General features: G+C 48.2%; 2 protein-coding genes across 3 annotated transcripts in view; one reads left to right on the top strand and one right to left on the bottom strand.

Moving 5' to 3' along the window:
• The first annotated feature begins 300 nt into the window (after positions 1 to 300).
• Arfgap2 (ADP ribosylation factor GTPase activating protein 2) lies at positions 301 to 12,687 on the top strand. Of its 2 annotated transcripts, XM_028778465.1 has the most exons (17): positions 301 to 590; positions 752 to 870; positions 1,415 to 1,487; positions 2,296 to 2,427; positions 2,508 to 2,588; positions 3,524 to 3,605; positions 3,821 to 3,877; positions 4,458 to 4,499; positions 4,839 to 4,891; positions 5,316 to 5,452; positions 5,541 to 5,672; positions 9,214 to 9,342; positions 9,426 to 9,560; positions 10,462 to 10,588; positions 10,743 to 10,836; positions 10,946 to 11,064; positions 11,494 to 12,687. In XM_028778465.1, the coding sequence occupies exons 1-17, from the start codon at positions 519 to 521 to the stop codon at positions 11,512 to 11,514; spliced, it is 1,605 nt and encodes a 534-aa protein (XP_028634298.1). In that variant the 5' UTR covers positions 301 to 518; the 3' UTR covers positions 11,515 to 12,687. The 2 variants fall into 2 exon arrangements, with proteins under 2 accessions (XP_028634298.1, XP_028634299.1); XM_028778466.1 differs by lacking the exon at positions 4,458 to 4,499.
• Positions 12,618 to 13,960, bottom strand: part of CUNH11orf49 (chromosome unknown C11orf49 homolog) — a 165,476-nt gene continuing 164,133 nt past the window's right edge. The window contains exon 9 of the mRNA XM_028778468.1: positions 12,618 to 12,880. Coding sequence (XP_028634301.1) covers positions 12,721 to 12,880 — 160 coding nt within the window. The 3' untranslated portion in view covers positions 12,618 to 12,720. The remainder of the gene's footprint in view (positions 12,881 to 13,960) is intronic.

The following is a 13,960-nucleotide window of genomic DNA, read 5'->3' as shown; positions in this document are numbered from 1 at the left end:
GGACTTGCGATCAAGGTGGTTGTGTGCCAGCCTCTGCTCCAGGCCAGTTGCTGAATTGTGAGCTAAGCTGGAGCTCTGCCAATGTCTTCCCGATGGGACTAGGAGCACTTGGGAGATTGTTAATCATTATTCATCCATCAGTAACTCATCACAGTGTTTGTTGCCATGGCTATCTGCCTGTCGCCCACAGCCAGTGGTTGAACTAGGTGTGTAGGGTGCCGTCGTCCAGCAGGAACTCGCGAGGAAGTTTGGGCCAGCCCACGAGCCGTCGCCCGCTCCGGTTGCTGATTGGCCAGGCGCAGCGCGGCGTTCACTCTCAGGCCCATTGTGGAGCTCCCTGCTGTTGACGTCATGTTTCAGTCCCGCCCGACGTTCACTGGCCCAGATCTGGTCGAATCACTCCACTCGTAGGCGGGTCAGGGCCCTGTCGTGACCGGTGCGGTTAGCCTGCCTTCGCCGCCGAGGATTGGCCCGCGCCGGGACCTGTCGGTCGCGGTGGTATCTGGGAAGGAGAGAAAATGGCGGCGGGCCCGAGCAAGACCGAAATCCAGACTATTTTTAAGAGGCTTCGCGCAATTCCCACCAACAAGGTGCTTGAGCAGGAGGGGCACAGATCCTAGCGCCGGCGGAGAAGACGTCTCCTGACCCCTGGGGTCTGAGGGAGGGCGGGGACGGAGGTTGGAGGCTTTCTTGTGGTTTCTAGCGCTGGGCCTCGACTCTGGGCCTTAATCATTCACTTGTCGCCTCTTAGGCCTGTTTCGATTGTGGTGCCAAGAGTCCTAGTTGGGCCAGCATCACGTATGGTGTATTTTTGTGTATTGACTGCTCCGGAGTGCATCGCTCCTTGGGTGTCCATCTCAGCTTTATCAGGTAGGTTTGTGTGATAGTGCTGTGCCTCCACAGGGGCTATATGTATGGTCAGCGACGGGAAGAGGACAACTGGACTTGGACCACCTTTCTGAATTTGGTGTTTGGATACCTCCTGGCGGGAGTTCTGCTAGCCTACAGAGGGGAGTTTGGGGGGGGGGCACCTCTGTAGTCTTCTCTCCTCATGGTTAACATGATATTCAGCATCAGTTTTGGGGGAACTTAGATGCATTGACCTTGTTATTGCAGAAGGATTGGCCCAATAGGTCTCCAGTGCGACTTTGACCCTCTTAGAGAGGAGTCAAACCGGTGCCTGCATTCCTGAGAAGTCGACCTCCTTTCTAATCTCCTTTTCAGAAATAATTAGTACCCTTTGGATTGGGTGAAGAGCAATGATTTCAAATATAGGGAAGAGAGGAGGAAATGGGGCAGTGACCGATGGTTCATGGACACCCACAGAAGCCTGAGGCCAAATAACAGGTTTAGTCTTGACAGGGAAGCATGTTTTGGTGTCAATGGGTAGGTGATACTCAGCCCTTTTACACAGGTCCACAGAGTTGGATTCGAACTGGAACTGGTTGCAGCTGAGATGTATGCAGGTCGGCGGGAATGCCAATGCGGTAACTTAACGTTCCTTTACCTTCCTCGACCCCTATCCTTCTGCCTGGGTACTTAACTTTTCTTTGATTTCTTAGAAGTGAGTTTGGTTTCTCTGTTCAGAGAACTCGCAGCTCTGGAACATGCCACACACTGTTTTATAAATTCAGAAAATTGTAAACAGCTTCTTTCAAAGAGGCTTAATTAAATACAAACTAAACTTGACAGGCACTCTCGGGAAAAGCCCAGTGAATATAGTTGTGTCTCCATAGTCATTGGGGTTTTGTGGGCTCCTGGAGGGAGGATAGCTGGGGTGAGAAGTACATATAGTCTTCAGTCCCCTAGATTTCATTCCCTGGTCTCATAGAGGATGGCATGGTGGGTTTTTGTTTCTTTTTCTTTCTTTCACTCTTTCTTTCTTTCTTTCTTTCTTTTTTCTTTTCTTTTTTTCTTTTTTCTTTTTTTTTTTTAGAAATTTTGGAGGAGGGAAGAGTGAGGTTGGTTATTGAGTGAAGAAGGTGTGTACTGAGCGAGCCTGGTCATCTGAGTTCAATTCAGGGAACCCATATAAAGACGGAAGGAGAAAACCAACTCCATAGAGTTGTCCTCTATGGTGCACATATAATAATAAAAATTAAGGGTTTTGTTGTTGTTTTGTCTTGTTTTGAAAAGAAATTTTGGAAGACCTTTACATCTATGAAAATCTGGTGTCAGTTATATGTCATCCTATATAAATGATAACGCAAATTGTTTAGTGTCTCCTATAGTGTGAATATAGTTCTCTTTGGTGAGAGTATTTGCACATACACACTTCTTCTCTTTGCTCTCCAGACTGCTTTTTTCCGCCAACATGGATGTATGGCCAACGATGCTAACACCAAATATAACAGCCGAGCTGCCCAGATGTACCGAGAAAAGATCCGGCAGTTAGGGAGTGCGGCTCTGGCTAGGCACGGCACTGATGTGAGTGCTGGCTCCTGGGTTAGGGTGTTGGCATAGGAAATGTTAATAGCCCTGAGCTTCACATGTCTTCTCCCTTCCAGCTTTGGATAGACAGTATGAACAGTGCTCCTAGTCACTCTCCAGAGAAGAAAGACGCTGATTTCTTCACAGAACATACTCAGGTGAGTACCACAGGGATATTTTTTTTTTTAAAGATTTATTTATTTATTATATATGAATATACTGTAGCTGTCTTCAGACACACCAGAAGAGGGCATCAGATCTCATTACAGATGGTTGTGAGCCACCATGTGGTTGCTGGGATTTGAACTCAGGACCTCTGGAAGTGCAGTCAGTGCTCTTAACCACTGAGCCATCTCTCCAGCCCCACCACAGGGATATTTCCTCTGATAAATGCTTTACTTACCAAGGCTGTATATACCCTTTTGTGATCATGACATAAATTGGTGTGTTAGGTGAGAGTGTTTGTAGTTCAGGAATTGGTAATGACTGCCTACTTCTTATGAGAGTGCTGTGGAATCCTCCTTAGAAATAGATTCTGGAGTAGAGACTAGTTTAAAAGCTCAAGAAGTCCCAGGGACCCTAAACAACTTCTATATTTTCCAAAAAAGAACAGAAGTTGGAGACCATGAGGACTGCCTCCCCTGTGACCCACCTATAAGAAAGGTTTCCCCTCTGTTGGCAATAGGTATTGAAGTTGGAGCCTCAGGTCACATCCCAGCTTCTCTGCAAGTGTTTCTGTGATGTGGCCAAGTCAATCTGGCAAAAACTCAGTTTCTAAAATGGAGACATACTTACTTCATAGGGCCTGTACAGTTACTTAAGCTGAACCTTTTGTATATGTGCGCACCCGTGGATTTGTGCCTGGTGCGTGGTCAGTATGTAACAGTTGCTAGTGCTTTATCAGTTAGGGGGATGGGCTCAGCTGTAAGTTGAAGATGGTGTTTTCCTACATTTGTCTTCCATGGTAACTGGTGAGTATGATTGCTAATCACCAATCTTGTCTTATAGCTGGGAGCAGTGCCTCCTATCCATAGGTAGCTGTGTTTTTTTAGGAGGGCTTACTGAGGCCTCTGTGATCTGGCTTCCTTTTTAGGCCCCTGCTTGGGATACAGCAGCCACGGATCCTTCAGGGACCCAGCAGCCAGCCCTACCTTCAGAGAGCAGTAGCCTGGCACGTGAGTTCAGACCAGATCTCAACCAAGTGCCTAGGCCTGGAAAAGGACTACTAGGGTATAGGAAATGGACACTTGGCCAGGGACATAGGAGTTCAGAGAAGGTTTCAGTTTAGTCCTTGGAGGAAGGGGTGGGCATACATCTTTTGATGGCAAGCTTAGGGATGCCAGCCTGTTTACCACCTCCTTAATGTAACTCCTGTCAATTGTATCCACAGAACCTGAACATGGCCCCAACACTGATCTGCTTGGAACCTCACCCCAAGCCTCTCTGGGTATGACAGCTAGCAGGTGTGGGGAGGCTGGGGAGAGTGGGCCTCAAATATTTGTTCACATCTCTGCCACCTACTCATCTGAACTAACCATAGGACACTGAGGAACTGACCCCTCTTGGGTGGGCACTGGAATTGAAGCTCTTGACTGACACGCTGACCTCAGAGCCTTTGAGCTGACAAGCCTGGATGGCTGTCATTTTGAGTGTAGGGGTAGATCTAGCCAAAGGATGGGAGACTGGAATGGGACTGGTGTCAGGTAGGACTGGCCCGTTTTGTCCATTTCATGAGGTGTGGGGATAGTTTTGAGCTGCTCATGGCTAGAGGCAGTGCTGTCCTTTCAAAGTTCAGCCTTTTCTCACTCCTCTGTGGCCTTCAGACTTGGTTATGGTAAACAATTCCTTTGCTGACCTTGGTTTGTTCTGTTGACTCTTGGGGGTTGGGGCAGGAAGCCAGTGACTATCCAGCTGATTCTGTGAGAAGGCAGACTTTGAAGTAGGCTCTGCATAGGCTTCTGGGTTTGGGAGCTTTATGAATCTTTGGGGGCCGGCCCTTGTTAGCCACACGTCTGTTTTTCCTCCAGAGTCCATGTATCTGTCAGCTAAAGGGCCCTCCTCTACCAGAGGTAACCAGGGGTTTGGGAAGCCCTGCTTGCCAGCTTCCTGCTCTAGCAGCTGAGGCTGTTGAGCAGCTCCCTGCCTAGCGATTGTCACTTTGGTTGGGTACTTTGTCTTTGGTGCCTCGGGTCTACGCTCTTACTGTGACATTTTAGGCATCAGTGAGCTCCCCTAACCTTGCCTGTCTTTGGCTTGAGCACTCTTGGTTGGAACTGGCGGTGGCAGTTTTGCCTTTCCATCTGAAGGAATTCTTTACATGCTCTTGTGTGAAGCTGCCTGGTGTGGCCTGAGCCACCTTCTCTGACAATCCTTTGTCCTAGCTCATGCTCACCTTCTTCCTCACACAGAACTGAAAAGCTCCATTATTGGCAAGAAGAAGCCAGCAGCAACTAAGAAAGGGGTAGGTGGGATGAGGCAATGTCATAGGGTGGTTGCGAGCTGTAGTTGGGCTCCTTCAATTCTTCCCATGTACTGGCAAAGGCACAAAACTTGTCTGAACCTTGTCTGTGAAAGTGATTTAAAGATACTCGTCTTAAGGGTACTCCTGGGCAATAAGCAAGATCAAGCACATCTAGTACTTACAGAGCTTGGCACATAGCAGACCCCAGTCAGCATTACCTGTTGTCCTTCATTCCTGAGACCTGTGTGGCAGTTGTGCCAAGCTCCTCATCACAGCTCTTAGAGAAGCACTGTTTTCTTAGAATGTTCACTGAACCTAAGAAGGAGGACCCCCTTCATTGTGGGTGTGACTACAGTGACCACACTGGGGAGGGAGCTGAGGAGACTGGCTGGCCAGACCCCACATCACATGGTTTTCTCTTCAGCTGGGTGCCAAGAAAGGCCTGGGAGCTCAGAAGGTGAGCAACCAGAGCTTTACTGAGATTGAGCGGCAGGCCCAGGTGGCAGAGAAGCTCCGAGAGCAGCAGGCAGCTGATGCCAAGAAGCAGGCAGAAGAGTCCATGTGCGTGATTGCTGTGGTGCCCTTGGCTTGTGTGGGGGTTGGTGGCAAGTGGCATGGATGGCAGCCTCTGAGTGTTCATTCCCTCCAGGGTTGCCTCCATGCGTCTGGCCTACCAGGAGCTCCAGATTGATCGCAAGAAGGAGGAGAAAAAGCTACAGAACCTTGAAGGAAAGAAGCGAGAGCAGGCTGAAAGGCTGGGCATGGGCTTGGTGTCCCGAAGGTGAGGCTTGGGCCCTGCTGTGTTAGAAAAATGCTATTGTTTTCTGGGAGCCAGAACAGGCTCTACCCAGCCAGTCAGGGTTCCTTGCTTAGTCTTCCTCTGAGTTTGAAGAGAGAATATTTTGTTGTCTTAAAGTACCTAGGACAGTGGTTGGCCCACACGTATTAGTTACATAAGTGGGCAGGATCAGGTGCTGTTTTATCCCAGGTCAGGGTGGCACTTGTTAATATGACTGCTTTGGGACTGGGCAGTTCTTTTTCCCCCAAGACCTGAGAACCTTAGAACTTTTTGCTTTCTGAGTCCTTGTCCACTAAATGCCATTCATCCTTCCAGATGCTATAACACTTCAAACTATCCCGCATTTCAAATGCCTCTGGGTTGGGAGTCCTGTGTGTGTTTGCGTGCATGCATACATGTGTGGCCACCACTGCCTAACTGGGAGTCTGTTGTTCTAGAACTACTTGGTTTGTGTTCTGTGGTTTGCTTAACAAAAGCAGAGCTGCTCTCTGAAGCATTTTGAGTTAATATTTAGAGATTTCAGTAATAGTGGTTTTGTTTTATTTGTTTGTTTATTTTAGGTTTTTTGAGACAGGGTTTCTCTGTGTAGTCCTGGCTGTCCTGGAACTCACTCTGTATACCAGGCTGGCCTTGAACTCGGAAATCCCTCTGCCTCTGCCTCCCAAGTGCTGGGATTAAAGGCACCATCACTGCCCGGCTTTGGTTTTTTAAGATGGTCTTAGTGTGTAGTCTGGGCTGGCCTTAAACTCCCAGTCCAATTTTTTTGACTCTGCCTTCCAGTTGCTGGAATTAAAGATAGTAATAGATTTTTAATCTTTTAAAAATGAAAATATCTGGGGCCTGGGGATGTAGCTTGGTTGATAGTGTGTTTGTCTTGCATGTATGAAGCTCTGATTTCAATCCTCAGGACTATATAACACTAGTGTGTTGGTGTAAGTCTGTATTCTCAGCACTCTGAAGGCAGGAAGATCAGAGGTTCAGTCATTATATATCATTCTTGGATATATAGCAAGTTTTAGCCTGGGCTAAATGTATCTTCAAGGAATGGTGGCCTGCACCAGTGATCCTAGCACGAGGGACGGAGGAGTGGTAGGAGCAGGAGTTGAGAGTGATCTTGGCTACATAGGAATTCAAAGTCAGACTGGGTTCTGAGAGACTGTCTCAAAAGAGAGGATGAAGACGATGAAGAAGAATATCTACTGGTGCCATTGACAAGGTCCTGGCTGCAATTAGCCTGTGCCGCGGCTCTTGCTAGGAGGCAGGGCCTCGCTATGAGAAACGTCTCAGACATAATAGTCCTAGGTTGGAGGCCTTGTTCCCTCTGTGCCGATGAGGAAACAGATGCTGAGCAGCTTCCTCCAAACCTAGCAATTGGTAAATGAGTTGACCTTTTAGTTCTGAATTACTTGTAGTTTTGTTTGTTTTGTTTTTTTTTAATACTATGTAGCCCTGGCTGTCCTAGACTCACTCTGTAAACCATGTTTGCCTCTAACTCAGAGATCTGCCCGCCTCTGCCCAAGTGCTGGGATTAAAGGTGTGCTCTACTATACCCTCCAAGGCAAGTCTGATTGTTGTAATGTAATCTTTCAGAACATATACTTGGTATTACCTCCTTCTCTTTCAGTCTGTATGCTGCTAGTGTAAGCAGTAGTGTCATTAGTGACGTGCAGGTGTGCGTGAATGTTTGCGTGTTCATGTATGATGTAAGTATATGTGGGTTTTGTTTGTTTATTTGTTTCCTGTGTTGTGCTGGCTTCGAAATTGCTATATAGCTGATGAGGCCCCTGAGAGTCTGATCTTCCTGTCTCTGCTTCTAATGTATTTCCATATCAGGGTTTTTTGTTGTTGTTGTTGATTTTTTAAAAATTAGTATGTAAGGGTTTTTTTTTTAATTATTACATTTAATTTTAATTTAATTTTTTTCTGCTGTGTGTGTGTGCGCACATGTGTGTGCCAGTGTGTATGGTGGATGTCAGAGGGCAACTTATACGGATCTTTTCCCGTTACTGTCTGGGCCCCAGAGGGTTAACTCAGGCCAGTGGACTTGGTAGCCAATGCTTTTACCCATTGAGCACTCCTACCAACATTCACTAAATCATTCACTAAACCTTTTAAAACTATATTTTTATTTACTTATATTTTTATTTGTATGTGTGTACTTATGGGACCTACATGTCCTAAGGTCAGAGAACACCTTATTAGAGGCATTTCTCCCCTGCCATGTCCTAGGAAGTGAGCCCTGGTTTTCTTGTTTTTGTTTTGTTTGTTGTTGTTTGTTAGTTTGAAACAGGGTCTTATTAGTCCTGGCTGATTTTTTTTTTTTTGGTTTTTCGAGACAGGATTTCTCTGTGTAGCCCGGGCTGTCCTGGGCTCACTCTGTAGACCAGGCTGGCCTCGAACTCAGAAATCCGCCTGCCTCTGCCTCCCAAGTGCTGGGATTAAAGGCATGGGCCACCACAGCCCGGCCTGGCTGATTTTTTGTTTGTTTGTTTGTTTTGCTTTTTTTTGAACAGGCTGGCCTCAAAGTAGCTACATAGCCAAGGATGACTGATGGTCAGAGATAGAGTACTGGGTCACAGTTCTAGATAGTTGTGAGCTGCATGTGGGTGCTAGGAATTACACACATGTCCTCTGGGAAAGTAGCCAGTACTCTTAACCTCTTTGTTTTCTTTTTTCTTTTCTTTCTCTCTCTCTCTCTCTCTCTCTTTTTTTTTTTTTTTTTTTACTACGCAGCAGAATCTCTTACTTAAATCTAGTCTACCTTATTTAAAATCCAGTTGCAATATGTTCATTCCTTGGGAGTTTTCAGTTTGGAATCTATTTGTGAGTTTGTGAACACGACAGATCTTGACAGGAGTGAGGCACTGGCTATGCTGTTGCCCACTCTAGGGAGCACTGGCAGATCCAGGTCTTAGGGAGCACTGTCAGATCCTGGTCTTGGTGCATGGCCAGACTCTAGGCTAGGAGATAATACTCTTTTCTTCTTCTTCCTCTTTTCTAAGAGAAGCAATGATTCAGAACTCACCGTGATCCCATGAGGACCAGCTGGTGTTTCATGCTTTGTGCATGTGTCATCTGTCAGGGTCTCAGGAAGGACAGGGTCTGTGGTATGATGAGGTTCTGAGTAAGGATGGAGACGGGGCTGGGCATGGCAGCTCATACCTGTAATCCCAGCACTGGAAAGGCTGAGGAAGGAGGAGCGGGGTCACATAGCCAGTCCCCTCAGAAAATGCAAACCAGAAACCAAAAAGGGAGGAACGGAGACTGACCACTCATCATTTGGTGTACATTATTAAGAGGACAATCAATAGCCATGGTCTAGGGAAAAGCCTTTTGAGAGACCCAGGTCATTACACACAGTTCAGAACATAGTTCTCTGCCTGGGCTGGCCCAGTGCAATACACAGGCAGGGAGCTACACTGGGTGGTGGTTGGGGAAACCTCCATCAGCCTGGCTTCTGCTCTTGGTCTGTGAACAGTTGATGCTCATTACCAGCCTTTGGCCTGCTGTGCTTTCTCCACAGCTCCATCTCCCACTCTGTGCTGTCTGAGATGCAGATGATTGAGCAGGAAACCCCGCTGAGTGCAAAATCCTCCCGCTCACAGCTTGACTTGTTTGATGATGTTGGAACATTCGCTTCTGGACCCCCAAAGTAAGGCTGTTACTGGGGCATACACTTGGCTGTTTTGTTCCTTCACAGGTTTCTCTGAGTTGCTTACTCTGCTATCTCCCTAGGTACAAGGATAACCCCTTTTCCTTGGGAGAAACTTTTGGTTCCCGCTGGGATTCAGATGCAGCCTGGGGTATGGACAGGGTAGAAGAGAAGGAACCTGAAGTTACCATCTCCAGCATCCGGCCTATTTCAGAAAGGTAGCATGGGCAGGCGGTGCTTGATGCAGTGATGGAAGTGTTTGATACCTGCACTAGCTGTGTGGCTATTGAGCCAGAGCAGCTGAGGAATTGAATTTTTAATGTTTCTTAATGTAATCTTAGCAAATGTAAATAGCCACATACAGCTAGTGACCATTTATTAGACAGGCAGGAGCTTTTAGCTTGGGATCTGTTTTATGGTGGGAGGAGCCTGGTTTACTGTTTCAGTTCTGATGTCCCTTCCAAAGGCTATATGCTTCTAGTTTTGGTTGACTGCAGTATTAGGAATCAAACCCATGTTTTCCACCTGGTAGGCCCCTTACTTTTTAAAAATCTTACTCCATCTTCCTATGAACAATGAATGTTTTGTTATCATATATTATCCGTTTGTAAAATAGGACATAAGCAATAACTTCACTGGATTGTTGGAAGGAAAGTTGTAAAACCCCCAGCCTAGAGCCCGTGCCTCATCAGTGGAGTGGCATGGCCCTCTTACCCACAGTAGTGTGATTCTGAGACAGTGATCATGGCACTGTTATGGCAAGAGAATGGGGGTAAGCCAGGCAAACAGATGTGGTCACTTCAGATTCTGAGTAGGACAAGACAGCAGCAGTGATGATAGGACCTTCTTTTTGCGTCCTAGTGAGACCACAGTGGGCCTAAGGCCTTGGAACCATATTCCACTTTGTCTGATGATGGCTTCAGTGAAGAAAAGGGAGAGGAGCTCTTGGCATTCTTTCTGAGGAACTCACTAGGGGGGAAGGTTCTTGAATCTCAAAGTCACAGGATAGACATGATAAGCTGGGGCCAGAAAGCCACGGGTACACTCTTTGGTCTCTGCACTCTACTTTCCCTGGTGGTAATGGGAAGGGACAGAGGTGTTCTACACTTGCCCATACAGAACCACAAGTCGGAGGGAAGTGGAGAGTCGCAGCTCAGGTCTTGAGTCCAGTGAAGCACGTCAGAAGTTTGCAGGAGCCAAAGCCATCTCGTCTGACATGTTCTTTGGTCGAGAAGTGGATTCTGAGGTTAGTGAAGTTGTCTACTTGGCAGCAGCAGGTAGAAGCCTGAGCTTTCCTGTCTGTCCTTGGGCTTTGGCATTAGAATAACATAATTTGGCATAAATCAGTTCTTTTATCGCTGGCCAAAGATTGCCCAGACCTTATCTTTTTTCCAACACAGTATGAAGCCAGGTCTCGGTTACAGCAGCTTTCGGGCAGCAGTGCCATCAGCTCTTCAGACCTTTTTGGGGATGTGGATGGAGCTCATGGAGGAGGTAGGGCCTCTGTGTTGTTGCAGGCACCAAATGAGCACAACTGGAGTGCCCTGTTGCTAGGAAGGGCTTCTTGCAGAGTTCTTGATCACCCCTTCCCTTAATTTGACAGGAACTGTATCTCTGGGGAATGTACTTCCTACAGCTGACATTGCCCAGTTTAAGCAGGGTGTCAAGTCTGTGGCTGGCAAGATGGCTGTGCTGGCCAATGGTGTGATGAATTCTTTACAGGTGAGTCTGGGCTACTGGACCTGGGAAGAAGTGAAAAGAGGTTTGCCTTATACTGTATCTAGATACTGCTTCACAGCCATGGGCAGCTCTAGAGAGCACTTGATTTTCTTGGCAGGAGGGTTAGTCTCCATCCCTGTTTTTGTGCTAGCCTCTCCCTAAGGTGATAACGGGCCTGCACTGATTTGGCTAAGCTTGTAACTTCTACTGCTCTCTCTTCCCTCCCAGGTTCTGTCAGGCAGGCTTCTCTTTTCCTTAGTATCCAGGTGGCTTTCACCCCAGCTTCCATCACATACTTCCAACATGGGGGTCCCCAGCCCTCTGCAGCAACCAGCCCTAGTTCTGCTGTGGGTGCGCTCAGGAGGCATTGTGTACACTGGGGAGCTCCTGCTGATCAGAGACTGACTTTGTGTTTTTATTCTCCCCACTCAGGATCGCTACGGTTCCTACTGATACAGGCTCCATGGCTCAGGCCTGTGGTGGTGACAGCAAGAACCCTGATTCCCAGGCCAGAGATGGCTGTCTCGTGGATCTGGGGATTTGTTGACTTTGTGTGTGGTGTGTGAGTTGGATGACTTGGGAGGATCTTAGAGGGGAATGGTCGGCATCAGCCCTTGTCCTCAGCCTGTGCATTGAGTCCTTGTCCTCACCCCTTCACACTCTCCCTCCATGCTAGTGTCTGTCCTTCCTTCCAGTCCTGCCCCAGAGCTGCTGCTGCTTGGCCTGCTGCACTGGGAGTGAGGGGCAGAGTTCATCAGGATGGCTTTATGGGTCTAGTTCTTCCCCAAGGAGGGAAGGCATAAGGCTCTTGCAGGCTCTAGGATCCTTGTAAGTGGTCTGGGGGCTTGGGCCTCCATCTTCTAGAGACAGGGGAGGCCTAGCACGAGTTGAGCTGTATCAGCCCTCAGGGAGAAGTTCTGGACTTGCCACTGCTGTTGCTGTCAGTGGCCTCTTCTGGGTTCCAGGGAAAGATGGGTTAGGAGGACCGTGGTAGCTCACAAAGAGCTGGAACTTTTGCTTGGTACCTGAAGGTTTTATTTGGGATCAGCCCGGAGGCCTGACCAATCTTCCGTTGTCACAGCTGTCACTTAGAAGCTGACTTCTGCTTAGGTGTTTGAGAGCCTTTATCTACCATTACTGTGGGTCACAGCACCCCTGTCTATGCTTGAGATCCTCTTTTTGTGTCCTGCTTGGCCCCATGGTGAGTCTCATCTGTGTGTCCTGCCTGGATGCTAGGAACTTCTCAGCCGAGGAAGCTGAGACTCTGAGAGAAAGAAGCCCACGGAGCTCAGCTTTCATCCTCTGCATCGTCCTGGGTTTAGGGGTCCTGGACAGCACACCATCAACCATCAACCAGTGAGAGTGTGAGGACCTGCAGCTGCGGGCTCCATTCACTGGCAGCTGGGCCACGCACTGTGTCATCCTTGGTGCCATCTCACCCTGCCATGCTGGCAGTCTGGGCTCAACTTCTACCTGTGGATTGCAGGTTGGGCTCCCAAACAACACAGACCACTCTTCCCTCATCCCTCCCCAGAGGGACATGACTTTCTTTCAGCACTGTTTGTATTGAAACAAAGTGGTGTCAAAATAAAGCCCCCACGGGGCCCTGTGGGTCAGTGTCCTCTCCGTCCTGCCTCCCTGCCCAGTGTGGCCCTTCGCTCACTCTCTGGGCTCCCACCGATATGAGTTGGGCGTTGGTGCCAAAGCTGAGGGCACTCTCTCCAGGGCCTCCAGCTTGTCTCTTCTCTGAAAGCCAAAGGCCCCTGGCTCCTTGCCCCTTTGCTGCCGCGGGGTCCGGTACAGCCTCGACCTCACCACCCTGTTGCACGTGGAGGAAAGAGGTGGTGTTAGTTGGCCCTTTAGTTTGTCTGCAACCTCAGCGGTTCAGCACCTCATCACAGGAGGCAGACAGGGACCTGTTTGTCATCGGAGGTCTGTTTTTATTTTTGTTTTGAGACTGTCTCCATAGCCCAGACTGGCTTTGTACTTGAAATCCTCCTGTCTCAGCCCTGGTGCTGAATGACAGGCATGTACTAAAATGCCTGGCTTGGAAATGCATTTTAAAGATTCAGACTTTATATATATTGGAAGAGTTAGAGATGCCATGTATAAACCCCTCTCTTACAGGGCCACTTTGTCCTTGGAACTCCTCAGCACTGTACAGTTAGAAGCCACTCTGGGAAATGGAGGGTTAGAAAGTCAGGTATAGAGAGCCACGTTCCAAGCTCTTTCTAGTACCTTGGAATTATCTAGGGTGTTTGAAATACATGATTTCTGTTTCCAACCCCAACTTGGTATAGTAAGACTCCGGCTTGGTAACTGGCACTGTGACAAACTTCTCAGTGGTTCTGATACACATCAAAATTTGAGGAACCTTTGAGGGCTCACTCATATGCCCGTAGGTAGCCTTGGCACCACACGGCTTTTGGAAGCCACTTGCAATCATCCATTGGCAGGGAAGAATGCAGGACAGTCGTGTCCAGTAAGTGGTGGCATCGGCCTTAGTTGGAGCAGGTAGCCTGTTCTGCCATGACTCCTTAGTGAATTTTATTTTGCAGAGATCTATCTCATTCAAGAAAGATGAAGCTCACCTCTGACCTTTTCCAGTCTCTGCTCCAAAACCTTAGGCCTGCTTTGCACAGATGTGCACCACTGCCCTAACCTGGGGCCTGGTCTTCACAGACATCTAATGGAACTCTGGAAAAGGCTGTGCAGCTCTATCTAGTTCTTGTGGCCACAGTCTCATAGGAGAGAACCTGACCGAATACTCAGGCCATATTCAGAACACCTGCTTTGAACGGCTGTCCTCATCTGTAGGAGGCCAGGTCCTCTGTCAGCTAAGGCAGGTCTCCATCCTGGAATGGCCCCCAGGTCCCACCTCCCATCCAGTCAGAAAAGC

The sequence above is a fragment of the Grammomys surdaster genome, unplaced genomic scaffold (assembly GCF_004785775.1).
Source record: "Grammomys surdaster isolate TR1022 unplaced genomic scaffold, NIH_TR_1.0 338, whole genome shotgun sequence".
Lineage (NCBI taxonomy): Eukaryota > Metazoa > Chordata > Mammalia > Rodentia > Muridae > Grammomys > Grammomys surdaster.
This window is presented reverse-complemented; position numbering and strand designations above follow the sequence as displayed.